This window comes from Acanthochromis polyacanthus, chromosome 12 (assembly GCF_021347895.1).
Source record: "Acanthochromis polyacanthus isolate Apoly-LR-REF ecotype Palm Island chromosome 12, KAUST_Apoly_ChrSc, whole genome shotgun sequence".
Taxonomy (NCBI): domain Eukaryota; kingdom Metazoa; phylum Chordata; class Actinopteri; family Pomacentridae; genus Acanthochromis; species Acanthochromis polyacanthus.
The window spans coordinates 39,262,507-39,276,002 of NC_067124.1; the positions used below are offsets into that span (position 1 = coordinate 39,262,507).

The following is a 13,496-nucleotide window of genomic DNA, read 5'->3' on the forward strand; positions in this document are numbered from 1 at the left end:
ATATAATATTTTATTGAAAATATTAGATACAGTATTTAACAGTTTTTAACATATTTTTCTGCCATTCTTGCAGCCAGAAAAGGTATTTTTTATACAGTGCTGTATTTATATCATGGTGCCACTGTGAATTAAATTTTATTCTTTTAAAATAAAATATTGATAAAATAATTGAGCTTGATATAATAAAAATGCCCTATTTTAGGGTAAATTTACTAATAATATTCATCATGCTGCTTTATAATGGGTTCCAAGAGTTTTATTGTTCAGTTTGCAGCATCAGTTGTGACGTTCGTTGTCGTTTTCGGCTCTAGAACAGCTTCAGAACACTGCTGTTAGGATCTGACTGTATTATTAATTTATCACAGTGAATAATGTCTAATACGTGACTCATGCAGTAACCCCTGAACCGTCCTGTTTCTGGCTGGTTCAGCGCCGTGGTTTTGTCTTTCTGGAGTGTGAACTTCACACCTCTCTCTTTGCTTCCATCACTTCCCATCTGTCCATGTCCTCTTCTCTCTCTGCTCGTCCTCCCATCTGTCCTGCTTCTCTGTTCTTTGTCCAACGAGTCAGTGGAGCACGACTGACCACACATGCAGGATCTCACTGTCCAGACAGAAACATCCATTTATAACCAGAGCAGACAGAGAAGAGACGCTACAGGAGAGGAATCAGAGGGAATAATGACAGTAAAATTCAATCATATGCAGGACTGAAAGGCTTCTTGGTATCGAGTGTCATTCAGTTTTTACAGATTAGAAAAGGTGGAGGTGATGGAACACTAGTGAGAACTTCCTGGTGTGGTATCAAGGGTTGTGTTGCTCTACCTTCCTCTGGAAAATACCACAAAAGTTCTGTTGGGTTCACACGGTCCAGGTCCTGGTTCCACTTTGTTCCAGTGGAGAAGTTCTTGTGTGATGATGTTCTTTGGATGTCATCACACTTCCATCTCCATGCTTCACTGTCAGGACCATGCATCCATTGTGGTAGTCCTGGTCAGGTTCACACCAAACATCTGGACTCCATCTGAACTCATTTATCTTCATCTGACCAAAGAATGTTCTCCAACATCCATCAGGCTTCTTCTCAAGTTCTTCAGCAAACGTATCTGTAGGTTTAGTTCTGAGCAGCAACCAGGTCCAGTTCTTGTCCTCCGTCCATAGAGGTTGATGTTCTGAAGGTTCCTTCTCACTGTCTGAGCTTCACACTAACTCTGGTTTCCATTGAGAACCCCTGATCCAAGTCTGAAGCAGCTGAAGTCTGTTTTACAGCTTGATTGTGGAAGTAGTTCACTGTCTGTGGAGTCATTTTAGGAGCTCTGATTAGTGGAACTACGACTCCTTCTAGACCTCCTGATTAGTGCTACTATGACTCCTTTTAGACCTCCTGATTAGTGCTACTATGACTCCTTCTAGACCTCCTGATTAGTGCTACTATGACTCCTTCTACACCTCCTGATTAGTGGAACTATGACTCCTTTTAGACCTCCTGATTAGTGGAACTATGACTCCTTCTAGACCTCCTGATTAGTGGTACTATGACTCCTTCTAGACCTCCTGATTAGTGGTACTATGACTCCTTCTAGACCTCCTGATTAGTGCTACTATGACTCCTTCTAGACCTCCTGATTAGTGGTACTATGACTCCTTTTAGACCTCCTGATTAGTGCTACTATGACTCCTTCTATACCTCCTGATTAGTGCTACTATGACTCCTTTTAGACCTCCTGATTAGTGGAACTATGACTCCTTCTAGACCTCCTGATTAGTGCTACTATGACTCCTTTTAGACCTCCTGATTAGTGGTACTATGACTCCTTCTAGACCTCCTGATTAGTGCTACTATGACTCCTTCTAGACCTCCTGATTAGTGCTACTATGACTCCTTTTAGACCTCCTGATTAGTGGTACTATGACTCCTTCTAGACCTCCTGATTAGTGCTACTATGACTCCTTCTAGACCTCCTGATTAGTGCTACTATGACTCCTTCTAGACCTCCTGATTAGTGGAACTATGACTCCTTCTAGACCTCCTGATTCCTGCTGACTCTGTGCTTCACTGGTTTTTAGTTGCTCACTGATCTTCCTGGATCTTTTTCCATCTTTGTCGAGTCTCTCAGTCAGATTTTTCTCTTCCTCTGTTCAGTTCTTTTCCATGTGGAGCCATGATGCTGACATAGATAGACCCAGTCCACAGGTCCAGAACTGAGGAAGTTCTGATGTTCACAGCTCATTTTAGAAACATGTTCATCAGTTGGACTGAATAGAAATCGCAGCTGGACCCCGTTTGGTTCTTTGAGTTTCCGCTTTGGAGCCTGAACCTTCAACATCGTCTTTTTAAAGAGTTTGTTTTTGGCTGTTCATCAGAGGAAACATTCTGCCGTTCTTGGTCATCAGATTCAGGATTATTTGACATTTGATGCTGCAGTCGCTGCTGTTTTCTGCACCTCGTATCTGCAGTAAAACGAACTAAAATGAGGAATTAGTTGAGTGCCGATGAAGCTGAAGTGATGCAGGTGGAGGTTTAGGTGTGGCGCTGGCGGAGATGCAGACGGGAGACGTGGAGAAAAGACGGAATGTCGTCGTTTTCTCACCGGGAAGCAGCTCTGAGGTGTGATCCAGGGAACAGAAAAGGTGCAGAGACGACTGTGGGTGGATCGATACGTGAGATGACAGAGGAAGAGGTGGAGACTCGGCGGTGGAGGAGGAAAACCCTCCTCTGCCGGGCTTCTCTGGGATGCTTTAATATGGGTGTAGATGAGTGCGGCGTCTGAGCGCGAGGGAGGACGGGGGAGGAGGAGGAGGGCGACGGAGGGAACCGCTGCAGTGCATTGTTAGGCTGAGCACACAGAGAATCCCCCATTTTAGCTGCACGATGCTACAGCAGTGCAGAGAAACCTACTACAGCGGGATCTCACGTTATTTACATCCTCGTCTCTCTGTGCTGAGCAGGTCCGGCCGGCTCCTTCATCGTTCTCCTTCTTCTTCTTCTTAGAGGCGATTTGAAGCTTAATTTTGCAGCTTTTTCCTCCTGCAATTTAATCAAACACACATGCGGCGGATCTTTATCCGTCTCCCTCAGGCATACTGACTTACTAACCGGATCCTCTAAGACACTGCACTGGAGAGAGCGAGGGAGGAGGGTGAGGAGAGGGTGAGGGGAGGGAGCGATCGAGCGGCGCAGCAGAGAGAGAGAGGAGGAGAAGAAGAAGAAGAGGAGAGTCGCAGGAGGAAGCAGGAGAATGCTCGGCGTCTGGGCAACACTTCCACGCTTGAGTCCAGGGCCTTTGTGAATACACCATGGGATGCATCGGCTCCAGGAGGCTGGGTAAGCTGCTCTGCCTTCTGTCGCTGCAGGCTTGGAGGTGGGGGGGGAAGGAGGTGAGGGATGGAGGTGAGGGAGGTTTGGGGTGAGGGATGGAGGAGGTGAGGGGTCCTGCACTGGGAAGCGTTGGTGTTTTCCTGCATGTGTTGGAGCTGTTTTCCTGCCTCTCAGCGGCGTGTGAAAGAAGCTGTGGACGCACAGAATCGCACGGCTGAGATGTCAAAGGAGATACGTGCTGAAACGAGCGGCTGCATCCCCCACCGCCTCCCCCCCGCCTCCCCCCGCTGATTTATGATGCTGTTTGTCAGGACGTATATGTGTGCGGGAGTGGGAGGCAGGGGGAGTTATTTATAGGGAAGCGTGGCTGGGAGGGAAACGGGGACGGAGCTGTGTTCAGGGGCGTCCGCACACTTTGTTATTTGCATCGGTGATGAGGATGGAGAGTAGCCGAGGAGGAGGAGGAGGATGGGGGAGTGGGGGAGGCAGGGGAGGAAGAGGAGGGAGGGGAAGGAGGGGCGGGCTTCAGGTGAGGAACCTCCTGCGTTAAGAGCTCAGCAGGAAAACACTGGGAGGGGCTGGACAGGACTAGAACCAGAACCAGAGCCAGGTAAACATGTGCTGCAGGAGGTGGTGGAAAAACTGACAGGGAGGTGCAGGGTTTCTGTGATAAATGATGAGGAAAAAAAGCAGGAATTTTCAGCAGATGACACGAATAACTCTGGAAATAATGACTGAAGGGGCTATGAATAAAATACAAACCAACAACAGCTGAGTTAAACCTGCTGGTGTGACACTAGTGGGACATGTTCCTGCATGTTTGCAATAAAAGAAATCTACTAATTTAGATAAACCTTTTAAATTTGCAGATATTAATGAAATGCTTTAGATCAGGGGTGTCAAACATGCGGCCCACGGGCCAAAACCGGTCCTCCAGAGGGTCCAATCCACCCTCGAAGTTTAAAAATGACAGAAGACATTAAGTGTAAATTTGTAAAACTATAAAAATACAAAAAATACAAATAAAACGCTACATTTCTGACGATGCTATATGACGGAATGAGCAGCCTTGGAGGAGGACTGCTTTCTGACTGTTCTTACATTTGCCATCTTTGAAGTATAAATTCATAAATACTGTATTTAGGTACATAACACTAAAAATCCTTTAAATAATGTGGATATACTGCTACATTTTATAAGAATTACCCTAAAACGGTAGAGGTTTTCTTTCTGTTAAACATGATTTCTTTGGAAGTCGTCTTTTTTGACCCAAGACATGATTTTTTTAGAGAGTATATTTAAGAAAGCAACGGTCATTTAAAGTATTTACACACAAGTAAATAGTTTTCTTTCAGGATTAAGCTGTTCTGTAGAATCAGCTTCATTTACTGGAGTAAATTTAATTAATTAAAACCAAATAGATTATATTAAGTCAGTTCCAACCCTTAGAAATGAGTTGAATTAACTGTAATGAATGGTGTTGACTCAACATAAGTACATTAATTTGCACCAACAGATTTTTTTTCCCGTTTAGTTGATCGTCAACTAGATTAACTCTAATAAATGTAATAATGTTATTAAATATTTAGAAAATACAAGCTGGTTTAATCATGTTCATTATGACAGAAAATATGACGTTATATTGTACAAACTGCACTCTAGCAAATTTATCAAGCAGAAAATTTCTTTTTTTTTTTTTTTTTGGTAGTTGAGAGAAGCGATTCCAAATATTTTTAGTTCTGTCTTTACGCGTTTGATTAATTCTTCCATGATGAACATTCTGCAGCTTTGCATCTCAGTGCTGCAGGATTGAAGGTAAAAATAAGCACAGACTGGTGAAATATTAATGCTCCACTTAACTCATCAGTTTAAACATGTTTAAGAACCGTGAGTCTCTATGAGGAGCTTCAGGAGTCGACGGGGTCAGAACCTAAATCCTTCACGATTTTAAAAATATCCAGAACGAGCGGCGACACACTTAGAAGGCAGGTGTGAACTGGAAACACCGGAGCTCATGGAGGCTCCAGTTTAATCCGAGCCTCCAGAACATCAAGGATCACTTTCAGAGCAGCGATAGCACGAGTTTAATAAGTCTGCCGGAAGAGTGATTAGATTCTAGAGGCTGGAGAAGAGATGGAAGATGAGGTGCAGGAGGACAGGAAGAAGCTCAGTGAGTTCAGGTGGAAGACGTTAAAAATAATCTGTCAAAATAATCTTTTAAAATGCAATCTGTAAAAATAATCTGTAAAACATCATAGGGAAAAAGATCTATTAAAATTATTTCAAAAATAATCTTTTAAAAATTATACTAAAATCAGTAAAATAATCTTTTAAAAATTATGCTACAAATCAGTAAAATAATCTTAAAAATTATGCTAAAAATCAGTAAAATAATCTTAAAAATTATGCTAAAATCAGTAAAATAATCTTTTAAAAATTATGCTACAAATCAGTAAAATAATCTTTTAAAAATTATGCTAAAAATCAGTAAAATAATCTTAAAATTATGTTAATATCAGTAAAATAATCAGTAAAAATAATCTGTAAAGCATCATAGGGAAAAATATTTATTAAAATTATTCCAAAAATAATCTTTTAAAAATTATGCTAAAAATCAGTAAAATAATCAGTAAAAATAATCTTTTAAAAATTACGTGTTAAAAATAATCAGTAAAAATACAATCTGTAAAATTGTCTTTAAAATAATCTGTAAAATTATCTGTTGAAATAATCTGTGAAAATAATCTTTTTAAAATGATGTGTTAAGGATAATCGGGAAAATAATCTGTAAAAAAATAATCAGTTAAAAATAATCAGTTAATATAAATCTGTAAAAAAATTATCTGTTAAAGTAATTTATTAAAAATTTCTGTAAAAAATAATCTGGAAAAAATATGTAAAAATAACCTGCAAAAATAATCTGTTAAAATATATTAAAACAGCAGCATATTAATAAATAAAACAGGTAAAGCTCACCTGAGATGTATTTAAGCAGCTTTAGTGTGATTTTATTGGATTAATAATGTAATTTAAAACAGGTAAAATTTATAAAACGACAGTAAATTCTTCAGATAAAGCAGTTAAAACTGAACATAGATGTGTTTTAGCAGCTCCCGCGTGATTTTAACACATAACTAATGGCGTTTAAAACAGGTAAAATTCATAAAATGACAGTAAATTCTTCAGATAAAGCAGTTAAAACTGAACATAGATGTGTTTTAGCAGCTCCACTGTGATTTTAACACATAACTAATGGCATTTAAAACAGGTAAAATTCATAAAACGACAGTAAATTCTTCAGATAAAGCAGTTCAAACTGACCTTAGATGTGTTTTAGCAGCTCCCGCGTGATTTTCCTGCCAGCAGCCGGACAGAGGCGTGGTTGTTTCTGTTGGTCCTGCTGATAAAGCTCCAGAGTGCCATCGATCGGCCTCCTGACTGCAGCTGGCAGCAGATGAGCAGCAGCTGGATGGATGAGTTCACCTCCAGAAACACGATCTGCTGAGCTGCAGCCTGATATCGGTGTGGAAACGCTGATCGATGCTTCACTTACGCATGGAATAGAATCAGCGCCAGGCAGCTAAACGGACAGGATTCATGGAAAATAAACACAGAGTCACGAAGAGACACAGAGCCGTTAAAGCAGGGGTGTCCAACATGAGGCCTGGGGTGAAACAACGGTCCTCCAGAGGGTCCAATCCGGCCCTCAAAGTGTAAAAATTACAGAGGAGATATTAAGTGCAGATTGTAAATTGGGAAAACTCTTCTTGTTTGTCTGTTTTTTTGTTTTTTCGTGTTTCATTTTTGTCGTTTGTCTGATTTGTTTTGTCACTTTATAACATTTTTGTCTACTTTGTTTTGTTTCGTGTCGTTTGTTTCATTTGTTGTCGTTTTGTTTCTCGTTTTTGTAACATTTTGTCGTTTTGTTTCTCATTTTTATAACATTTTGTCTTATTATTTTTTGCCGTTTTGTTTTTCGTTTTTGTACCATTTTGTCTTGTTTTAGTTTTTCTTGTTTTGTTTCTCATTTTTGTAACATTTTGTCTTGTTTTAGTTATTTTTTGTCGTTTTGTTTTTCGTTTTTGTCGTTTTGTGTTTTCTTTTTGGCCCCCTAGTGTTTTTCATCCTATTTTTTGCCATTTTGTGTTTTTGTCATTTTGCATATTTTTTTCTCATTTTTGTCGTTTGACTTTTGTCTCTTTTTGTGTCATTTTTTTGTTTCATTTCATGTCATTTGTCATTCTGTTTCTCGGTTTTGCCGTTGTGTCTCATTTTTGTAATATTTTGTCTTGTTTTTGTAATTTTTTTACTGACTTTCTTTGCTTTTTTCATGTCTTTGTCTCTTTTTTGTCATTTTGTTTCCTTTTTGTCTCGCTTGTTTTTTTTTGTCCCATTTTTGCCATTTTGTGCTTTATTCGTTGTTTTGTATATCGTTTTTGTCGTGTCTTGTCTCATTTTTGTCGCTTGTCTAACTTTTTTTAGCTTTGTAACACTTTTGTCAAATTTTTTTTGTCTCTTTGTTTTGTTTCATGTCTCATTTTTGTAACATTTTTGTAACATTTTGTCTTTTTTTGTCAGACTTTGGTCTAATGAGGTTTGGAGGAATTATTTTAAACATACAAGCAGCTTCCACGTCTCTGCCTCACATGAAAACACTCCAGGATCAACGGTTCTGGTTTAGTTCTGCTGACACTGGCAAAACACAGGCAGGTTTTATTGTAAGAAGGACTCTGACTATTAATTTGACTTTCCATTAGTCCTTGAATTAATCTGTGAGGTCTTTGGTTTATAAAATAGTAGAAAATATGGATCAGAGTTTCCTCAAATGCCTTGTTTAGTCCAAAGATCTTCAGTTTACTGTCACAGAGGAAAGAAACCAGAAATATTCACATTTGAGGAGCTGAAAACACAGAATTTTAGACTGTTTTAAGTGAAAAAAGACTCAAACTGCTTCATGGCTGATCAAACAGCTGGTGTTTAATGGATCGACTGCTGCAGCTCAGAGCAGAACGTATCTGTAGTTCACTTAACAAAAAATCCAGCCAGATTGGAACGAACACAACTTTTATTTATTGATGTAACTGTGGTTTAAATGTGTTCATTAATTAAATGTCTTTCATTTAATTTGCCTCCATCAGATTTGGATTTTTTTAGACAACTTTAAACTAGTTTTACAAGGAAATGTACTCACAGGCTGCAGAAACATGTAAACGTCCACGAAATCATGTCCTGGCAGTCTGATAAACTGAGAAGAAGAAAAACCAAAAGTCAGTGAAGTTTTATTTAACCCGATGAACCGTTAAAACAAAGATCAATTTGTGTCTGGAGATTCAGAACCAGTTAGTCAGTTTCCAGAAAAATCTCTAGAAATGATCTAAAACAACAAAAATTTGTTCAGAATGACATGAAAATCGTCTAGAAATAACTGGAAAAGGATCCAAAATCAGTCAGAATTTCTCTCAAATGATTAAAAATAATCCAGAATGATGGAAAATGGGCAGAATGTCAGTATATTTGTCCAAGATGGTTTAGAAATCATCCAAAATGACTCAAAATTAGTTTAAAATGGCTGAAAATGACCCAGAATTGCAGAAAACTTGTCAGAAATGACAACAATCTTCCAAAATGGCTCAAAAATTTTCCAAAATTACTTACATCTGCTCAGAATGAACTGAAAAATGATTAAAAATGGCTGAAAACTTGGAGAATGGCATGAAAATGTGACTTTCTATCTCTAATGTTTGACCAGCAGCTTTATCTGATTGGCTGCAGGTTGTAATTATCAGCCAATCAGCACTGAGGGACTAACGCTGTTGAATTAAACATCAATAATCAAAGATATTTCAGTGAAACTTCGCGTTTTTCTAAATCCTAACAGTCTGATTTCATTTCTCCTGCAAATATCAGTGATCAATAACCGTTATTGGCTCTGATGAAGCGTTATCGATCGACCTTGAGGGTTACGACCTTCAGCTCTGACATCTGTCTTCCTCTAGGAGCCGTCACAGTAGAGTAGGATCGATTATAGGTTATAGATTCCTGGAGGTTCAGTGTAGCAGTACCGTGGTGATTGGTGCGTTCTGGATGCTGGTGTGCTATTCTGTAGATGTTCTATGTGTTCTATATGTTGGTGTTGGAGGAGAACCGAGTGTGTGTGGGCAGCTGTCAGTAAACAACGTGACTCAGACTGAGGAATGAAACATGATGAGAACGAGGACATTTCATCCTCGGTTTGTGTACATTAGCAGCTGATCGTATCTGCAGCCTCCAACCGCTGATAAAACTTAAAAAAAGAACGCTCTGGGAGACGGGGAAGTCTGTTTAGAATATCAAAGAGGAAGAAAAGAAGGCGTTTTATCGGTCGTCAGCAGCGGATTCTTCCTCCTCTAACGGGTCAGTGATGTTCTACAGCAGGTCCACATGTTCTCCATGTATCAGGGTTTTGGTCGCTGAGTTAACATAGAAGCTGGTAAACTAACATGGTGCTCTGGGACGGTTCTGGAGACGGATAAGTTCCCGGTCCAGGTTGTTCACAGTCCTCAGTGCTGTTCTGTTAGATCAGAGGTGTCCAACTCATTTTAGTTCAGGTTCCACATTCAGACCAATCTGTTCTCCAGTAACCAGTAAAACCAGTAACCAACAAAAGTGAGACACAAAGTGACAAAAATGAGACAAACGACACAAAACAGACAAAAAAAATGAAATGGAAAAGTTACAAAGAAACAAAAAAAATGGATGAACATGACAAAAAATTACTTAAATGACAAATCAGACAAAAAATTAAAAAGCGAGAAACTAAAAATCAGACAAACAACACAAGCGAGGCAAAAAACGTGACAGAAAACAAAAACGAGACAGAAACGACAAAATGAGAAAACTACAAAAAATGAGAAAATGACAAAAATGAGACAAAACTACAGGAAATGAGAAAACGACAAAATGAGACAACTACAAAAAATGAGAAAATGACAAAAATGAGACAAAACTACAAAAAATGAGAAATGACAAAAAAGAGACAAAACTACAAAAAATGAGAAAATGACAAAAATGAGAACTACAATAATGAGAATGACAAAAATGAGACAAAACTACAAAAAATGAGACACAACTACAATAATGAGAAAGACAAAATGAGAAAACTACAAAAAATGAGAAAATGACAAAATGAGACAACTACAAAAATGAGAAAATGACAAAAATGAAACAAACTACAAAAATGAGTAAATGACAAAATGAGACAACTACAAAAATGAGAAAATGACAAAAATGAGACACAAAATGACAAAAACATGAAAGAAAATGACAAAACAAGACACAATATTACAAAAATGAGACACAAAACGACAAAGAGCAATGAACAATCTAGTATTTTACTTTATGATCAAAACAACTTGTCACGGCCTACAAATTATTTTAAATTTATAGTTTTACTAATTTACAACCTGCAGTTCATGTCTTCTCTCGAATTTTTACACTTTGAGGGCCGGATTGGACCCTCTGGAGGACCACTTTTGGCCCGTGGACCACATGTTGGACACCTCTGTGTTAGACTATCAGGATGCTTTGTGATTGATTTATTGATCTATTGTTGTTCTGGACCAGAATCTGATTCTTTGGAGGTCCATAACCCACAAACTTCTCTGTATGGAAGACATGTTTGTGTGTCCTGTCGGGTTCTTTATGTTCCATCTGTGGCGATACAATTGAATGCTGTTAATATCTGATGGCACAAGTGATTAAATCTGAACAGTTCGGACCACAGATGGGTGATTTTAGTAGAATTTAAGGTTCTATAAGTTCCCAGTGTTCTTTTAATTCCAGCTCCTCTCTGTCCTGAAGTGACCGAATGTTTCTGTGTTTGACTGGAAGCTCTTTTTAATGACCTCATTTAATTGTTCACTTTAATGACGACTGTGTTGGAATAAACGGGATTATTTTTCTGGATAATTTAGCTTGTAAATATATTTTAAGTGAATTGTGCAGAAGGCTGTGTATAATGCGTCCGTGAACAGTGTGAAATGTGCAGCTAATGGCAGATTCACATCTGTAACCTCCAGAAGTCAGATGAAGTTTCTCCTCGTTGATGCTTTTTATTTCTTGCACCGAGCTGCTGCATGAGGAAGATGATCTCTGTGATTAACATGGAAGAATCAGAGCTGCTTTACTGCTCTGATAAACTGCTGGTTTCAGTCTGTAGTTTGCTGTTCTTGTTTCTGGAGTGAAGAAAAGAGGAAATGCAGCAGAAGGAAAGATCAGTGGCTTCCATGTGCGTCCTACATCCAGTGAGTCAGAATAATCATTCAGACGGAGAAAGCATGAACTGGCTTTTAGTTTTCTATTTCAGTAGCTGGTTCTGTTGAGGTCTGAGGAATGTGGTGCTGAAACTGCAGCTGCTGTAAACATCAGCTCAGCAGTGGAAGCTTCCTGATGATGGAGCATTTAAACTGGAAAGTCTTTACTCCCAGTTATTGATAGAAACTGGCGATGAGTCTCAGTCAGTCTGAATGTCGCTGAGCTCAGTTTCTATCACAAACCATCTGGTTCTGGTCCTCAGTTGAGTTTCTGCTCAACTCTGTCACTTAGTAAACCAACATCTGTACACTGGAGAGGCTTCATCCAGGCTGGGTCCATCACTCAGCTTCACTGCAGCTGGAAACAGCTGGAATCATCATCACTGCAGTTTTGAACAGCTTCACTGAACTTCTGGAGCATCACTGCATCTGGAAACAGCTACAGTGAGCTTCTAGAGCTTTGCTGCAGCTGGAAACATCTTAACTGCTGCTCGAAACATCATCACTGCAGTTTTAAAGAGCTCCACTGAGCCTCTAGAGCTTCACTGGATCTGGAAACGGCTACAGTGAGCATCTAGAGCTTTGCTGCAGCTGGAAACATCTTCACTGCAGTTTTAAAGAGCTCCACTGAGCCTCTAGAGCTTCACTGCAGCTGGGAACAGGATCACTGCATCTGGAAACAGCTACAGTGATCATCTAGAGCTTTGCTGTAACTGGAAACATCGTAACTGCAGCTCAAAACATCACTGGAATTTTAAAGAGCTCCACTGAGTGTCTAGAGCTTCATTGCAGCTGGAAACATCTTCACTGCAGTTTTAAACATCTTCTCTGCAGCTGGAATCATCATCACTGCATTTGTAAACATCTCCACTGAGCTTCTGGAGCTTCTCCGTTCTGCTGCAGGACACCGGCTGCACAAAGATGCTCAGATGCTTCCTGATCTCTGGCTGTTGGTTCTGCACCGTCGCTCTGCTGCCTGTTTTCCCTCCTTGACTCCTCCCTCCTCCCCCCGTGGCCTCGGGGGAGATGCTGTGTGGGGGAGGAGTGGGGGAGGCAGCAGTGCTCCGGTCACGTGATGGGCTGTTGTTTCCTGGAGGAGGCAGCAGCAGAAAAAAAGAGCTGCAGAGCTTCACAAGGACCAACACACACACAGTAACACGCTAACACACACACGCTAACAGCTGATGTGATCTCGTCACATCGTGGCTGACGCTGCTCTTCATGTGTAAACGGCTGCAGGGCTTCAGTCCGACTCTTCTCTGTGATTCATGCGACTCTAATCTCCTAATTGGCCAAACGAGGCTGCAGAAGCTGTGAAAGCTCCAGAGATGGAGGAGGAGGAGGAGGCTGCAGGGAGGAAGAGGAGGGTGAGGCTGGAGGGAGGAGGAGGCGTGGAGGAGGACGTATAGTTTGTGTTTTCGGGGCAGATTTTCCTCCCGAATGAGGAGAATGTGGGACAATCTGAAGCGTTCCTCTGTTTGACTGATATCGGCCCATCAGTAACCACCTCACAGTCCACGGCGCCAAAAACCCACACGGCTGACTAATTCTACCGAGGTCGCTCAAAGTTCATCTGTAATCGGGAAAGTGGAGCTTGAATATTAATGTGTCCCTGTGAAAATAAAGAGTCTGGTTCAGAGAGGAGACCAGCTGATGTGTTTTCAGGAACAACTAGTTTAACATAAAAAAGGTGTTTCACAGCTGCTCAGTTCTCTGGAAGAGCAACAACCGGCAGGAGAGCCGCTAAATACGGAAACGCAGACACCAGATATGTAGTTTATCTGCTATATATACAGAAAAATGAAGGAAGATTACCTGAATAACTGTATTTGTAAAGAATGAATGGTTTTGTTGTGGAGATAATCTGCAAGAAAACAGAAAAATAAT

General features: G+C 40.1%; 1 protein-coding gene and 1 long non-coding RNA gene across 6 annotated transcripts in view; one reads left to right on the top strand and one right to left on the bottom strand.

The window, feature by feature from the left end:
* Positions 1 to 241: 241 nt before the first annotated feature.
* The window catches only part of LOC127536417 (uncharacterized), a 131,794-nt gene continuing 118,539 nt past the window's right edge, over positions 242 to 13,496 (bottom strand). The window contains exons 5-6 of the long non-coding RNA XR_007945411.1: positions 1,857 to 1,924; positions 242 to 1,822 (exon numbers count right to left, since the gene is read on the bottom strand). This is a non-coding gene — a long non-coding RNA (uncharacterized LOC127536417). The remainder of the gene's footprint in view (positions 1,823 to 1,856; positions 1,925 to 13,496) is intronic.
* The window catches only part of fam131bb (family with sequence similarity 131 member Bb), a 43,927-nt gene continuing 32,857 nt past the window's right edge, over positions 2,427 to 13,496 (top strand). For 2 of the 5 annotated variants that reach the window (XM_051956718.1, XM_051956721.1), the window contains exon 1: positions 2,427 to 3,324. In XM_051956718.1, the coding sequence (XP_051812678.1) occupies positions 3,297 to 3,324 (28 nt within the window). In that variant the 5' untranslated portion in view covers positions 2,427 to 3,296. The remainder of the gene's footprint in view (positions 3,325 to 13,496) is intronic. The other 3 variants (XM_051956722.1, XM_051956717.1, XM_051956720.1) reach the window with 3 other exon arrangements.